The sequence below is a fragment of the Nyctereutes procyonoides genome, unplaced genomic scaffold (assembly GCF_905146905.1).
Source record: "Nyctereutes procyonoides isolate TBG_1078 unplaced genomic scaffold, NYPRO_anot_genome, whole genome shotgun sequence".
NCBI lineage: Eukaryota > Metazoa > Chordata > Mammalia > Carnivora > Canidae > Nyctereutes > Nyctereutes procyonoides.
This window is the reverse complement of record NW_026575051.1, coordinates 34976483-34990389: the sequence shown is the minus strand read 5'-3', so window position 1 is coordinate 34990389 and position 13907 is coordinate 34976483. Positions and strand designations below refer to the sequence as shown.

Sequence of the window (13907 nt, the reverse complement as noted above, 5' to 3'; positions counted from 1 at the left end):
TTACTCTTGCCATGTAATTCCTTAACCTGATTGCCTATCTAATTAAGAAAACATTTGAAGATTCAGTATTGGTCTTAAGGAGATGAGTGAAGAGTACCTACCTTAGAGTTCACAATGAATACACATTCTTCCACTTAATGATCTTACTTTCACTCTGAAGTGCTACTCTCTAAATTGAAGAAAAGAGCCATTTCCCACATGCCTGGAGAAAGTCAGTAAAATGGGAAGCAGTATTTCCAAAGTGTTCCAGGGACATGCTATGCCATGAACTCTCAAATTCTGAATGAATGAATACAAGAATGAATGAATGAATGAATGAATTCTAGGCTCCATGGAAGACTGGTATAATATTTTCCTTCCATGTACCAGGATAAAGAAGTTAACAATATTAGAAACTTCAGAGTATACACTGAAGATAGGCATTTCATTTTTTTTAAACAAACTTTTAATTTACAATATTGTTCTTCAGCCATTTTGGGGAGGAAAAAAATAATGTTCCTAAACAAAGTGTTATGAAGCAGCATTGATTTCTTTTCTATTTTTAAAAATACTTTGGAGCAAATTAAACATACTCAGAATGTTTTATTAACTAGAACATTCAGTTTAACTAGTTTAATTACTACTCTTTGGAAATTACTATGATCAGTGGGAACTCCTATGTTTGGTCTTTGTGTGGGAATGCCCTGAGCAGAACGCCCACCTGCACAGGCAACTGAACACCCAGCTCTGAAGTTTCCCAAGAGGTCAAGAGAACTGGCAATCAGCAGTTCTTTATATGGTGATACTGGAGTTTACCTTGTAAATCCCTTCAATAGCAGCTAGCTAAAAGCCGCTGGAAAAGGGCCAACCTTTGCTTTTATCCTAAGTCAATACAGAGAAATGGTTTTTGTACCTCAGTAAATAGTAAACTAATATCTGTCTGGAGCAAAAATTCTTTGAGAGAACAGGTTGTGTTTTATTTCCATTTAGCCCTCATAGTTCCTATTCAGGCCCATACACATAGCATGAAGTCAGGTTATTGAACAAACATTGAAGAATTATGTCCTAACTTTACAAACCAAAAAGCTGAGAAATATATCCACCAACTCAACACATGAGGAGAAGAATCCAAATTCTCAATTCCATCCAGTCCTAGATTCATTCAGGTGTGAGAAAAAAACAGGTTTAGAGAAATGGGACCCCTAAAAGGTTCCCATTCTACAAAAAGTTGTGGAAATAGCTTTCACATGGTCTATACTTCAGGAAAATTTCCAAGTCGGAAAAAATACATACATACATACATACATATATATATATGTATTTCTATCATATATATATGATAGAAAACCACCTGTATTTATATATATATATATATATATATATAAAACATATATGTACACACTATATATATTCCTATGACACTTGCATTTTGAGTCCATGCTTTAATCTCCCAATTAAAGAGGAAAACTATAGCTCTCTGTTGCCAAATTATAAATCTATATCTTGGCTCAATGAGTAAGGAAACCCCTAATGACTGTAACAGTCTATGTATGAAATAATTTTATGTTAACAAGTTATTTATTTCTCAACTATATACAGTGGTCAGTTTCCAAAATGGAAAGTGTGATTTTTTTAAAAATTGTATTTATTTATTCATGAGAGACAGACAGAGAGAGAGAGAGAGAGAGAGAGAGAGAGGCAGAAACACAGGCAGAGGGAGAAGCAGGCTCCACACAAGGAGCCGGCAAGGAGCCGGACATGGGACTTAATCCTGAGGCTCCAGGATCACACCCTGGGCTGAAGGCGCACTAAACCGCTGAGCCACCCAGGCTGCCCGGAAAATATGATTTTTAAAAAACTATTTATTGCATATCTATCTGAATATATCCAGATTTCAGAAATTATAAATAGATATTAGAAAACCTCAGGGCAATTTTAAGACTTCACTCCCTTATTTTCTAAGAAACCTGAGCTTAACTAAAACTCCAAGAAAAGTAGAGTTCTCTAACCTTCCCATCTTTATGGAGGCCTCTGTTAATTACTAAAGTACAATGTGTAAATTACGTAGACCAGTCCACTTATGTAGTGCACTCCTGGAGCTTGTAAGCAATTACAGGGTCAATGCATCTCCTGATTAAGAGCCCACAGCTTTAAGAAGAAGAGAATTAAATTTTACAACATAGCATAAAAAGAAATGCAAAACACTATTCCAGAAAGATAGATCCATTGAGAGGAAGGAAAAAACAAACTAAATACTAGGAGTAGTTTAACTGGGGGGGGGGGGGGTCGTGGCGGTGGGGGGGGGGTAGTAGGGAAAACAGTGGGACAAATGGGAGAGAGAAGGGAAGAAATAGCCAGAAAAAAATGTATATATAAAACGAGAGAGAGGGAAGCATGGAGGAGAAATGAAATGTATTTATTTCAGTGTGAAGAATATAAGCATATTTTATTAAAGAAAGAAAATTCTATAAAATCAGTTTGGAGGAAATGGTTTCTATGTTTAGCCATTACGAAACTTAAAAGAAGCAATTTCTGTTATTTTTAAATGAACCTTAGGTATTCTGCAGTGAAGGTACAAATTAGATATTTAAAATTCATAGGAAATGGTATTAAGAATTTATAACAACAATTTGGTCTTCAATACAAGTTGCTGTACAATGTAAACTAGGAAAACTAAAAAAAATTGTGTTTGGAAAAAAATAGATTATAAGATTCAAACAGTCCTATTGGTAGCATGGGCAGGGTGGATTTCAATTAAAAATAAAGGATGAGGGACTCCTGGGTGTCTCAGTGGTTGGGCTCCTGCCTTCGCCTCAGATCATAATCCCAGAATTCAGGATGGAGACCTGCACCCCTTAGCCTATGTCTCTGCCTCTCTCTCTCTCTTTGTGTCTCTCATGAATAAATAAATACATCTTTAAAAAGAAAGTAAAGGATGAAAATCTGGGAGATACAAAAGAAGGTATTTTTGTTTCTTTAGACAGAAATTATTTGTGAAGAATTTGATAAATTTGATAAATCTAATTTGAATACAATGCAAAAATGTAATTAAGGGCTTAAAGTATATGGTCCAAATAATAAAAGCTACAGGAGGTTAATAAAGATAAGGAATTAAGCCAGAGCTATCAGGAAAAACTTTATGGAAAAATTACAACTTGATCTGATTAGAATTTGAAGACAGAGAAACAAACATTCCTAGTACTATTAAATTATGTAATTCTCTGATACTAGGTCATAAGGGATTTTAACTTTTGTTCATTTTTTTTCAAAAAATATTTATTGTGCATATACTGTATCACTAGGAGTGATCTATATGAGACTCAAAAGCAGTTTTTGTAATTATGTTATCTGACAGGAGGAGCCCTGGGTTCCACAGGTACCAATCACAATCAAGATATAGTGGCCAAGAACATTGGTTCTCAGCCCATCTGCCTTGGCATAAAGCCCTATCCTGCCGCTAATTCAGTGGCTGACCTCAGATTGCTGAGCCTCTCCCTACCTCAGTATTCTGATTTTCTTTAAAAAGATTTTATTTATTTATTCATGAGAGACACATAGAAAGAGAGGCAGAGACATAGGCAGAGGGAGAAGCAGGCTCCATGCAGGGAGCCCAATACGGGACTTGATCCAGGATCATGCCCTGAGCCAAGGCAGATGCTCAACTGCTGAGCCACCCAGGCATCCCAGTACTTTTATTTGTTAGAGGAAGGTGATAATACTAACTTTTGGGGCTGTTTTGAGGATTAAAAGAGTTGATGCGCATAAAGCATGTAGAACAATATCCAGCACATAATCAATAATTAAAATGAATATTGGTAGTGGTAAACAATATTTCCTCTAACTTATTCTCTCTTGCTTTCTCCCTTAGTCTTATATTTTCTTCTAGCTAGTGCTCACATCTCTTTTCTTATATTATTGCTAAACTAACTGAATATACAGCTTACATTTGCTGCTTCCTCTCTTCATTTCTGACTCATTTCTGAATTAAGAGCACTGAGACTTCTGCCCTAATCACTTCACTGAAAGTGAACAATTGATGAGTTTACAAAATCACTGAGGACTTCCACACAGCCACATCTAATGGTAACTCCATGGTCCTTATCTTACTAAATCACTGTCTACATTTTATAGTTGACTCTTTTTTGGAATATATCCTTGGTTTCCATGATCACTTGACCATCTCTTTGTCTAGCGTTTCCTTATACCTCACTGTCTATGCCATTTAATGCTCCCTTCTTCCTCTGCTTACCCTTTACATATTGGTATTCTTCAGGTTTCCATCCTTTAGCTACTGCCTTCTCTCTTTACATGCATTCCTTGTATTTTTAACTCTTGTCTATGATTTTATGTGTTTTAAATCTTTATTAACAGCTGCTGGAAATATATAGTTGGAAGCGCTAGTCACAAAAAGCTCAACATCTCCAAAGCTAAGTTCATTTTATCACCCCCTAACATTCCACTCACCCTGATGTTCCATCTGTTTTTGCGATCTCAGTTAATGGCCCCACCATCTAGCCAACCACCCAAACCAGGAATCCAGAAAAAAATAAATCTGTCTCTCTTCTTCATTTTCCATAATTCACTACATCATTAATATATTTCAAGTCCATCATTATGTTTTTTCTCCATCTTTACTACCATTGTCCCAATCCAAGTCCAAATTATCTCTTGCCTAAGTTGAAATAACAGTTTCAAAAGATCTCCTACCTCCAATTTGTTTCCTTTAAGACGGCATTAATAAAGCTCATAGAGTGATGGATCTAAAAATGGAAATTCAGTAATATTATTACCTGCCCGAATCCCATCTACTCTAAAGACTGCCTATTACTTACAGGATAAAATTCTGGGCCTCTAACATAGCAGTACAGCCCCTCACTACACTATTTCATTTTTCTCTTTAGTTTCAAAAACAAGCTACCATACTAAGTATGATTATACACACATATATATAAGACGTTGTAATACCTTGATGGAATGTTATTATGTCTGTTTTATAGGTTTAGTAGTGTTGGAAATAACTTGTTCATAGTCATCAAATCAGTAACACCACTGATAATTGAATCCAAATGTAATCCTATTCCCTAATGGAATTTCCTTGAGGTCAAGGGCCACATCATTCCCTTTTTTGAACCACCAGCACACAGCCCATTAGCTGATTCATGTAATGGCTATTAATTAAATATTATACTAAATTGACAATTAAAAAAAGAAAAGAGAAATAATAACATGATTATAAAAGATCATCCTGCTACTGACTAAAGGAGTAGATATTCTAGAATTATCTCACTGGTAAATGGAAGTAACAAACACTATGACTGAGTTTGTAAAAAGTGTTTGTATGTATTGAAATACATTCCAAATTATCATACAATCTCTATATTACCAAGAATAACTAAGATTTTTATCTTTAAACTTAATTTTACTCAAATGTATTATTTATTTTTAGAGGAGCAAAAAAATGTAAATGTTTGCATTAACAAGTTCTCTGCTAAATGATCTTGTGTGTGTACATATATTGTGTGTGTATTTGTATGTGTGGAATATATGTGTTCATATACATACACATATAAACATTCAAACTATTTTCAAATTTAGAGTTAGATGACTTCAATAACATTTAGTAAATTCATTCTTTAGACAAACTGATAACAAAAGATCAAAAGGATCAGGTGAAACTCTGAGACTCCTCAAAGAATTTCAGAAATTATGAAAAAATGCAGTTGTGTGGCCATTTCTGTCTCCCAGATTGCAACAAAATAAAACTTCAAATAGCATACTTGTATATAGTTGAAGAAAACGAAATTAAAATGGAAACATCTACAGATCATTAGACTTAACTATGAACTGTGGCTATTCAAACAATTGGACTTTAAGTAGTTTCACACCACTGGGCTAGGATAAAAGATGCTCTGCTGGCATTTTCATCTGCCAAAATAGCCATTTGCAATTAAAAATTAAAACTGGCACCATTTCTTTGCAAGCAATTATCAAAAGGCTGCTGGCAATCTTCCTTGTTTATAGTGTTTCTTAAATCAAGACTTCATTACGTTTTGAAATATTCTTTTCTTAGATTTTATTTCTTTTAGGCCATAATATTCCCAATACTAATATTTTAACACTTTCAACATTTCTAATTGTAATATGATCCTCAAATACTGCAGCACTGTTTAAGTTTCTGAAAACAGACTGATTTGAGGAATATCTGTAGCATTTTGTATTACCATATTCACAGCATAACTGGTATAAGACCTCTTTATATTTAAGGGAAGTGATTTTTAAGGAATGCAGGAGTAAAAATAGCATCAATTTCTATGGACATAACCTTAATTCCAAATAGAATATATATATATATATATATATATATATATATATATATATATATATATATAATGTGTGTATATATATATATATAAAGTCATTCATTGGGTTTAATTGAGTCCTGATGCAAGGAGTTACCAATAGTGTAAAATCTCCTTTTCCTCAGGAAACCAGTGGTATATTTTGGAGATTAGGGGTAACAGTAAGAGAATCAATCTGTATGTATGAGCATCTTCAATGTGGCAGACACTCTTCCGGGTACTGGTGTTATGGCAGAGGACAAGATGGAAAGAGTCTCTGCATTTAAGGAATTGGGTAGACAGGCAACAAACTATTCCTCCTCCAAGCTTAGGAGGGATGTGTTCTGTTAATTCTCTGGAAAGATCACTTTGGTTACCACATGATACACAGGCCCCACCAGGAGTTAGAAGTAAAGTTAAAGTGACCATTTAGGAGGTGATCCTTCAGCTCAAAAATGAGGAAGGGAAATGATAAAAAGATCAGATCCATTCTCCTTACAAATACACCCTCTCTTTATGGTAGAATGTTAGACTATCTGTAGTATCCTCCACCATCTTGGCTGGATCACAGACATTGGACACTGATGTGCCCATTTCACAGATAAAGATTTAGAGACCCGGGGCAGCCCGGGTGGCTCAGCGGTTTAGCGCTGCCTTCCGCCCAGGGCATGATCGTGGAGTCCCGGGATCGAGTCCCACGTTGGGCTCCCTTCATGGAGCCTGCTTCTCTTCTGCCTGTGTCTCTGCCTGTGTCTCTGCCTCTCTCTCTCTCTCTCTCTCATAAATAAATAAATAAAATCTTAAAAAAAATATTTTGAGACCCAAAAGAGTGAAATGGCTTATTCCAAGTCCAAAGATAACTAGTGGGAAAGTTGGAAGTGAAGTAATGGTCTCCTACTTCTAGCTCCCATGCCTTTCTCCTCAAAATGTATCATCAGTATCTTCTAAAAAAATAAAAAAATATTTAGTGGTTCCATCAGCCTTAGTTCACTCGGAAACTCCTCTCTGAAAGGCTTCTAAGAAAATTTATTTACTTATTAAGCAAGCATTTATTGAGGGTCTACTAGATACAAGGCATCGTGCTAGGTGATTGGGATTCAGGGATAAGTAGGAGGTTTTCTGTGTGGGAAGTTTGCCCTCCTGTGGGAGAGCCAGACCAAGTAGCTCACAGTGAAAAGAGTGGGGCAAGCACCATTATAATGACATCCTGACATGCCATGGAACCTAAGACAGGAGGCATCTAAATTATTCTGACAGTGATCTAAGAGGAAGCGATCCTTAAATTGTGTTTTGAAGGAACAGTGGGAATGGACCAGAGTGCACGGAGTGGCAAGAACTAAAGGAAATGGCATGAGTGAAAGCACAGCAGTGAGACACAGGATGGAGTAACTGGAGCTCAGCATGTACCTGAAAGGTGAAGAAAGAAATATGGACAGAAGCTATGTCATAAAGTGTCTTGTGTACTGTTCCAAGAAATTTGGTTAACTTACACTCTTGTCTCCACTTTCCCAACTCTTGACTATCCTCAATCCATTTAATTCACATTTACGACCCTCACCACAAAGATTATAGGCAAGGGGATGATTCATTAAGATTTACATTTTAGGAAAAACACTATGGTGCCAGGGTGGAAAGCTGGAAGGCTGAGAACAGAAGCTGGATGATTAAGCAGGAGGATATTACAAATAATCCAATGGAGCGATACTGAGAAACAGAGAGGGATAGTAGCAACAGCAAAGGAGAGAAAGGAATAGATATGAAAAATATTTATAAAGTGTATACACAGAATTTAATGATCCTTTGGAAAGCCAGCAGGAGCAAGTATGATAAAAATAAAGGCATTGAGAATGACTTGCAAGTTCTTAGCTTGGGTGACTGGACTATTTCTTCTAGTTTAAAATATCTATAAATTATGATTCATGACATTACACCAGGCAAAGATATACTGGACAAAGTGAGGAGCTACATATATCTGCCACCCTGTTTCCTCTGCCAGAGCCACATTTGTTGCATCAATGCAAATTTATATATGAAGCCCCATCATGTGTTCTACTACCACCATTATTCTTCTAAACTTTTCTTTTTTTTAATAAATTAATTTTTATTGGTGTTCAATTTACCAACATACAGAATAACACCTCTTCTAAACTTTTCTTAAAAAGAAGATGAATTTAAAAGGGATGAATGACATTCAAAGGAATATATCACCTCACATTTGAATAGCTCATCTATTAAACTGAAGAACAGCTAAGGACAGAAAAGTAGGAATCACAGTTGTCTGGTAAATCCTAAGGAATAGTAAGGGAACAGACTCTCCTAATTCCCTCTAATTTACAAAGATTGGAAGAAAGTATTTGAAGTAGGTCATCTCTTATTCTTGACAGACATCTCATCAGTAGATTAGAATATATACACTTGAAAATACATTTTACACTATTAATATACCATTATATTAATGATTTTTACACATTTAGTTGAAACTTTTCTTTACCTGAAACATAGCTTTATTTTTTTTTTGGAAACATAACTTTAAACATACTTTTCTTGCTTCTTGGCAGTGAAAACACTGGACAACCATGTAAATCCATCCCTGAAATACCTCATTAATCACAGTGGACTTGCTCTTGGCAAGAATCCTAATGTGCTACAAAAATTGTTATTAAAGTAAGATTTAGGGATTCCCAGGCTGGCAGGGAATTAGTTAGTTACACTGCTTTAGAAATTGTTTTCATAGAATTTCTTTTATTATCAATGGTCTTGTTAGACTTACAGCTCAAAGTAACTTTCCTTTATTGACTTAATGTGTAAAGTCTAGCTTTCTAAATAAACTATAAGCAGCAATTGCAAAGATGGCTTGTCCCTCAGGGTGGGCTATAGTTGTGCAGAATCCTCCCAAAAGATGATGCTGTCCAATCCCTCTTCCTGCTAATGTGGATCTAGCATCCCTATTTAATCGCTCAAGCATTGCGATTTCAGGCTCCAGAAATGTATAAAGCAAAACTTTGTATCAGCACATGGTATTGATAAGTACATATCACATTGATAGGCTGATAGATTCTGGTGAGCAGAGAATTATCCAAACTTGAGTCCCTTGAAAAATAATTTGTTACAAATTTTAAATTCTGTAAGGCCATAAAAATCTGTTAAACACTAACATATTGAAAAGAAATGTTGTATTACATTTCAGTAAGTCTTCATTCATGTTCAAGGGCAAAACTTGGGAGATGCAAAGCATGAGCATCAGCCAAAGTTGTCTCTCTCTCTCTAAATATAGAGTGCATAATTTACCAAAAATTAAAACTCACAAATGGCATCATATTATAAATTCAGATCTACAAATATTCTGAGCATATTCTTGTAAGAAATAGTCATTTTCCTTACAGTATATATTTTGCTGCCAAATTGAGCATAGATCATTATTGCTAAATGTTTTAGTAGATCCTGACAGGTTAAAATAATTGATCAGACTCAATAGGTAACAGGATTAATTACGTATCAACTCAGAAAGGACAAACATGAAAAGAATCTGTAGTATTTCTCTAAGTCTATCATTTATTACAGTAATCACATCTAAATCGATGTGAATCTTACATTAAGTGAATAGTAAATGTTATACCTTTTGATGTAATAATGATGCTACACAACGTTCTCCTTATATACACTGTAGGATGGAAAGTTGGCTGGAATATTCTACCTAATGCTACATATTCACATCAATCTGAGACTGTAAAATTTTCCAGACACCAGAGCCCACGGATTGTAGACTCCACCAATTTCCTGACTCCTACATGGTCAGATTCCAGGTTTACCTATTTACAAAACCAGCCCCTTCTTCAATGTTATTTCAAAAATTGCTTCTAGTGTTGTCGCCAATCCTCCATCCCAGGTGAGAGCTATGTTTGGATGACATGCCTCATTTCTAAAAGAAACCTAGTTCGTGTGTTCAAAACCTATTAATTTACTAGGAAACAAGAAATGGAACAGTGAGTGCCTGCAACTTTCTCTACAGGTCTCCCTCAGGCTGATGTCTTTATATTGAACTGTAACATAAAGAAGCATGAAAAAGAAAACTAAGAAAAGATTTGCAAAAATAAGAAAAAAAATAAGAGTCTAATGCCACAAAAATTACCTTAAAACGTGCAGATAAACCTAAGTCTAACAGGAGACTGAATGAATGGACCTTGTGGGAAAAACAGTAGTAAACTTTAAAGCCACTGAAAGGTTTTAAATGCCTAAGGGAAAAATAAACATTTGCTTCCAATCATTTTCTCATTAAGCATTCTCTGCTAGATGGTGAAGGCTTACACACACACACACACACACACACACACACACACACACACACTTTGACTCAGCAGCACAAATGCCTACTTAACCCACTGCCTGATCCCGGTCCCAGGTGGCCCGTTTGCGCGTTTGCTATTGCACTCTGGTCGGGGTTCCTGAGCCCCCCCGGGCTCACCACTGGCTCCTGCCCGCGCGCAGGAGCATCACCTCGCCCCGCCCAGCTCGCCTTTTCGAGACCTTGGCCACCTCTGTGGCAGGAAGGGCTACACGCACTGACAGATTTTCCGTTAGTGGTGGAGGTGGTGGCGAGGCGTGTTTCCGGGCGCACTTAAAACCTAGCTGTTCTCCCCACCAAGTAACAGCTTCCCCAGCTCCGCCCCGGGGCTGAGGACCTAGCCCTCCGCTTCTCCTCTCACCGCCCAGTCCGACCCTGCCATCCCCTCCTAACCTCTCCAGTACACTCTCACAAGCCTCACACCGGCGCACGTCTTCCCCGCGCCTTTCCCAGCTCCCGGGCGCCCCTCGCGGTTGAAATAGACGTGTCGGGGGACCTAACAGCTCCCAATTATCCGCGCAGCCTAAGTCCCAGGTCAGCCGGCCTCTCGCCTTCGGTGCCTAAAACCGCGGGGGCAGCTCATTGGGTGTGTTCCGGGAGACGCTGGAGTCTGTAGGGGTGGAGGAGGTGGGGCTGAGGGAGGTGGAAGGCTCTAGGAGGAAGACCATAAACACGTGCAAAGAAATAAAAGCCACCACGTGTGCGCGCGAGTGTGTGTGAGAGAGAGAGAGAGTGTGTGTGTGTGTGTGTGTGTGTGTGCACGCGCGCGCCGGCCCAGGGCGTGGACGCGGAGCGCGTCCCAGGGGGCCAGGCATACAGACCCCCCAGAGCGGGCGTGGCGGGGGGCGCGCGGGGGACGCGGGTACTCACACGAAAGCGTGGTAGATGAACGCCCAGCCGCGGGGTCTCTCCAGCACGTTGTACAGATAGTTCTGCACCCGCCGGTACTTGACGTTGCGCCGGCAGCTCTGGCTACTGGTGTACGAGAGCGGCTTCCCCAGTAGGCTCATCCGGGCCCCCTGCTTGCCCCGGCGGCTCTCCCTCAGGCCGCCGCCGCCGCCGCCGCCGCCGCCGCCGCCGCCGAGCGCGGCCGCGCGGGTGCCCAGCAGCAGCAGGCCGTCGCCCCTGGCGGCGGCTGAGTTCAGCAGCACCCTGCCCCGGCCCGACTCCACATCCTTCATGCCGCTGCCCAGGCGCCCCCCGCCCGCCGCCGCCGCCGCCGCCGCCGCCGCCGCCGCGCCGCTCTTCACCCACAGCCCGGCGGCGCCGCCCTCCTCTCCTCCCGCGTGGTGGCGGGGCATGGCATCACCACGGGCACCGCGAGGGGGGCGCCAGCGCCTGTGGCGGGGGCAGCGGCCTCATGCGCGCGGGCGGGTTTCGAGGAGGAAGCCGCGGCCGACGGAGCGCCCGCCGGCCAGCGACCTCCGAGCCAGGGGCGGGGAAGCAGCAGCCAGCGAACCGCCCGGGCTTCGGGGTGGGGGCGGAGAGGGGTGTGCGAAGGAGGCCCGATTTCTAGCAGCCTTAGCTTCAAATAGCTTCAAATTCGAAATCAGGACCTGTTTGGGGGCGTCACTTGAGAGGGTTTCTCCGGCTCTCTCTTATTCCGGTAGCTATCCCTCCCGCCTCCCTCCCTCGCAAATGCCCCCGGGCTGGACGGGCGGAGTGCGGGGCGCTCCGAGGCGCGCTCCCACGCGCGCACACCCAGCCCCCAGGCTCCCCCCTTTCTTCTCGCACTCGCTTCCCCACGCCCAGACTGCGTTCGTCTCCTCCCCCGGAGGGGCCGGGGCTCGGAAGCCCCTCTCCGGAGGCGCGACTTGGGTTTAGTTCCCTCAGGGGCTGAGGAGCTGTCCGTGAGGTACGTCGGCCTCGTGCCCTGAGGAGAAACTGGAGACGCCGGTCTCTGCTGTCTCCCGCCGCTACGATGCCGCGCCGGGTCCTGCCAGCCTTTGCGCGAGGAGTGTGAGCGGGAACGGCCCCGACCTGCCCCTCAGGTACCAGCTGGTCCCCCCGGGCGCGTGGGGCGACCCCCCCCCCGGCAGCGGCGGGCGGCTTCCCGCACGGCTGCGGGATCCCTGCCTAGTCAGTGTGCAGCCTCGCAGGACACGACTCCCAGGCCGGAGGGGCGGGGGACAGGCATGTCCCCACGGCTCACGCCAGCGTTCGGGCAGCGACTTTCCATCCCCGCATCAGGTAGCAAGCTCTGGAGTAACTTGACATCCTTCCTAGCCCTGCGGCGGGGGTGGGGTGGGGGTGGGGGGGTGGAGTGTGGGGAGGGCATAAAAACTACAAAGTGTCTCCTCGGCGGTTAACGAGGTGCCCCGGGGCTCCGCCTGACAGCGGCGCGAAGCCTGGGAGAGCGAACTGGGTTCCCTTAGTCAATAAATTTCCGGTTAAGTCCGAAAAAGTCATAAAACTGTTAAGCGTCGGCAATGGCAGCGGCGGCCCCGGCGTCTGAGAGAAAAACCCCGGGCGTCAGGCTCCCAGGGAGCCCGGGACAGCAGCTTCTCAGGGTCGTCACCCCACCCCTGTAGGCTGTACCTTACGCGGTGAGAGCCGTGTGGCGAGCTAGGACTGGCTGAGTCTCCCGCCACCTCTGACACTCTGGCGACCCAAAGCGTGCGCGCCCTTGGCGACGACGGAGGCCACGGTGCCTCGGGCTTCGGCCTCTGGCCTTCAGCAGCGCTGCATTGTGAAGCATAAGCCGTTAAACCTCATCACAGCCCATGTGGGGACACTGAACCGGAGCCAGGCTTGGGAACCTCTTCCAACAGAGTGGATGCCCCCCTCCCCCCAACTCCACCAAAATACGAAAGAAAACCGCCACCAAATTAAACTGAGGGAAGAACTAAGGTTCCACCAAAGAGCCCGAGCAGATGAGCTCCAGGTAGTGAGTGATTCCGTTTGCCTTTTCCTTCTAGAAGCCTGAAACCGAGGCAATACTAAAGCAAAAGTCTGATTTCAGCCGTCTCCGCCCCTCAGAGATTCTCTTTCAACTCCCTCCAGTAAGTACACACGCCCAGCCCACGCCTGCGGCAGCTCCTTTCTGCCTCTGGCAGTAGCTCCACTTAATGCTTTACTTTTACTTTCTTTTGCTTTGTATTGTTAAGCTCTCATTTGCGTGAAGCCCTCTCTCGGCTCTGGGTCACCCGTAGTACCCTGCTTCCCTCCCTTCCTTTTCCCCAAGCCTCTCCTCTTGGGGCACTAGATCGGAGCCGCTCGGAGCAGCTGGCAGCGGGGCCACGTGACTG

General features: G+C 42.4%; 1 protein-coding gene across 2 annotated transcripts in view; it reads right to left on the bottom strand.

Annotated features, from left to right (window-relative positions):
- The window catches only part of KCNQ5 (potassium voltage-gated channel subfamily Q member 5), a 504327-nt gene extending 492367 nt beyond the window's left edge, over positions 1 to 11960 (bottom strand). For both annotated transcript variants that reach the window (XM_055330921.1, XM_055330922.1), the window contains exon 1: positions 11530 to 11960. In XM_055330921.1, the coding sequence (XP_055186896.1) occupies positions 11530 to 11960 (431 nt within the window). The remainder of the gene's footprint in view (positions 1 to 11529) is intronic.
- Between the last annotated feature and the right edge of the window lie 1947 nt (positions 11961 to 13907).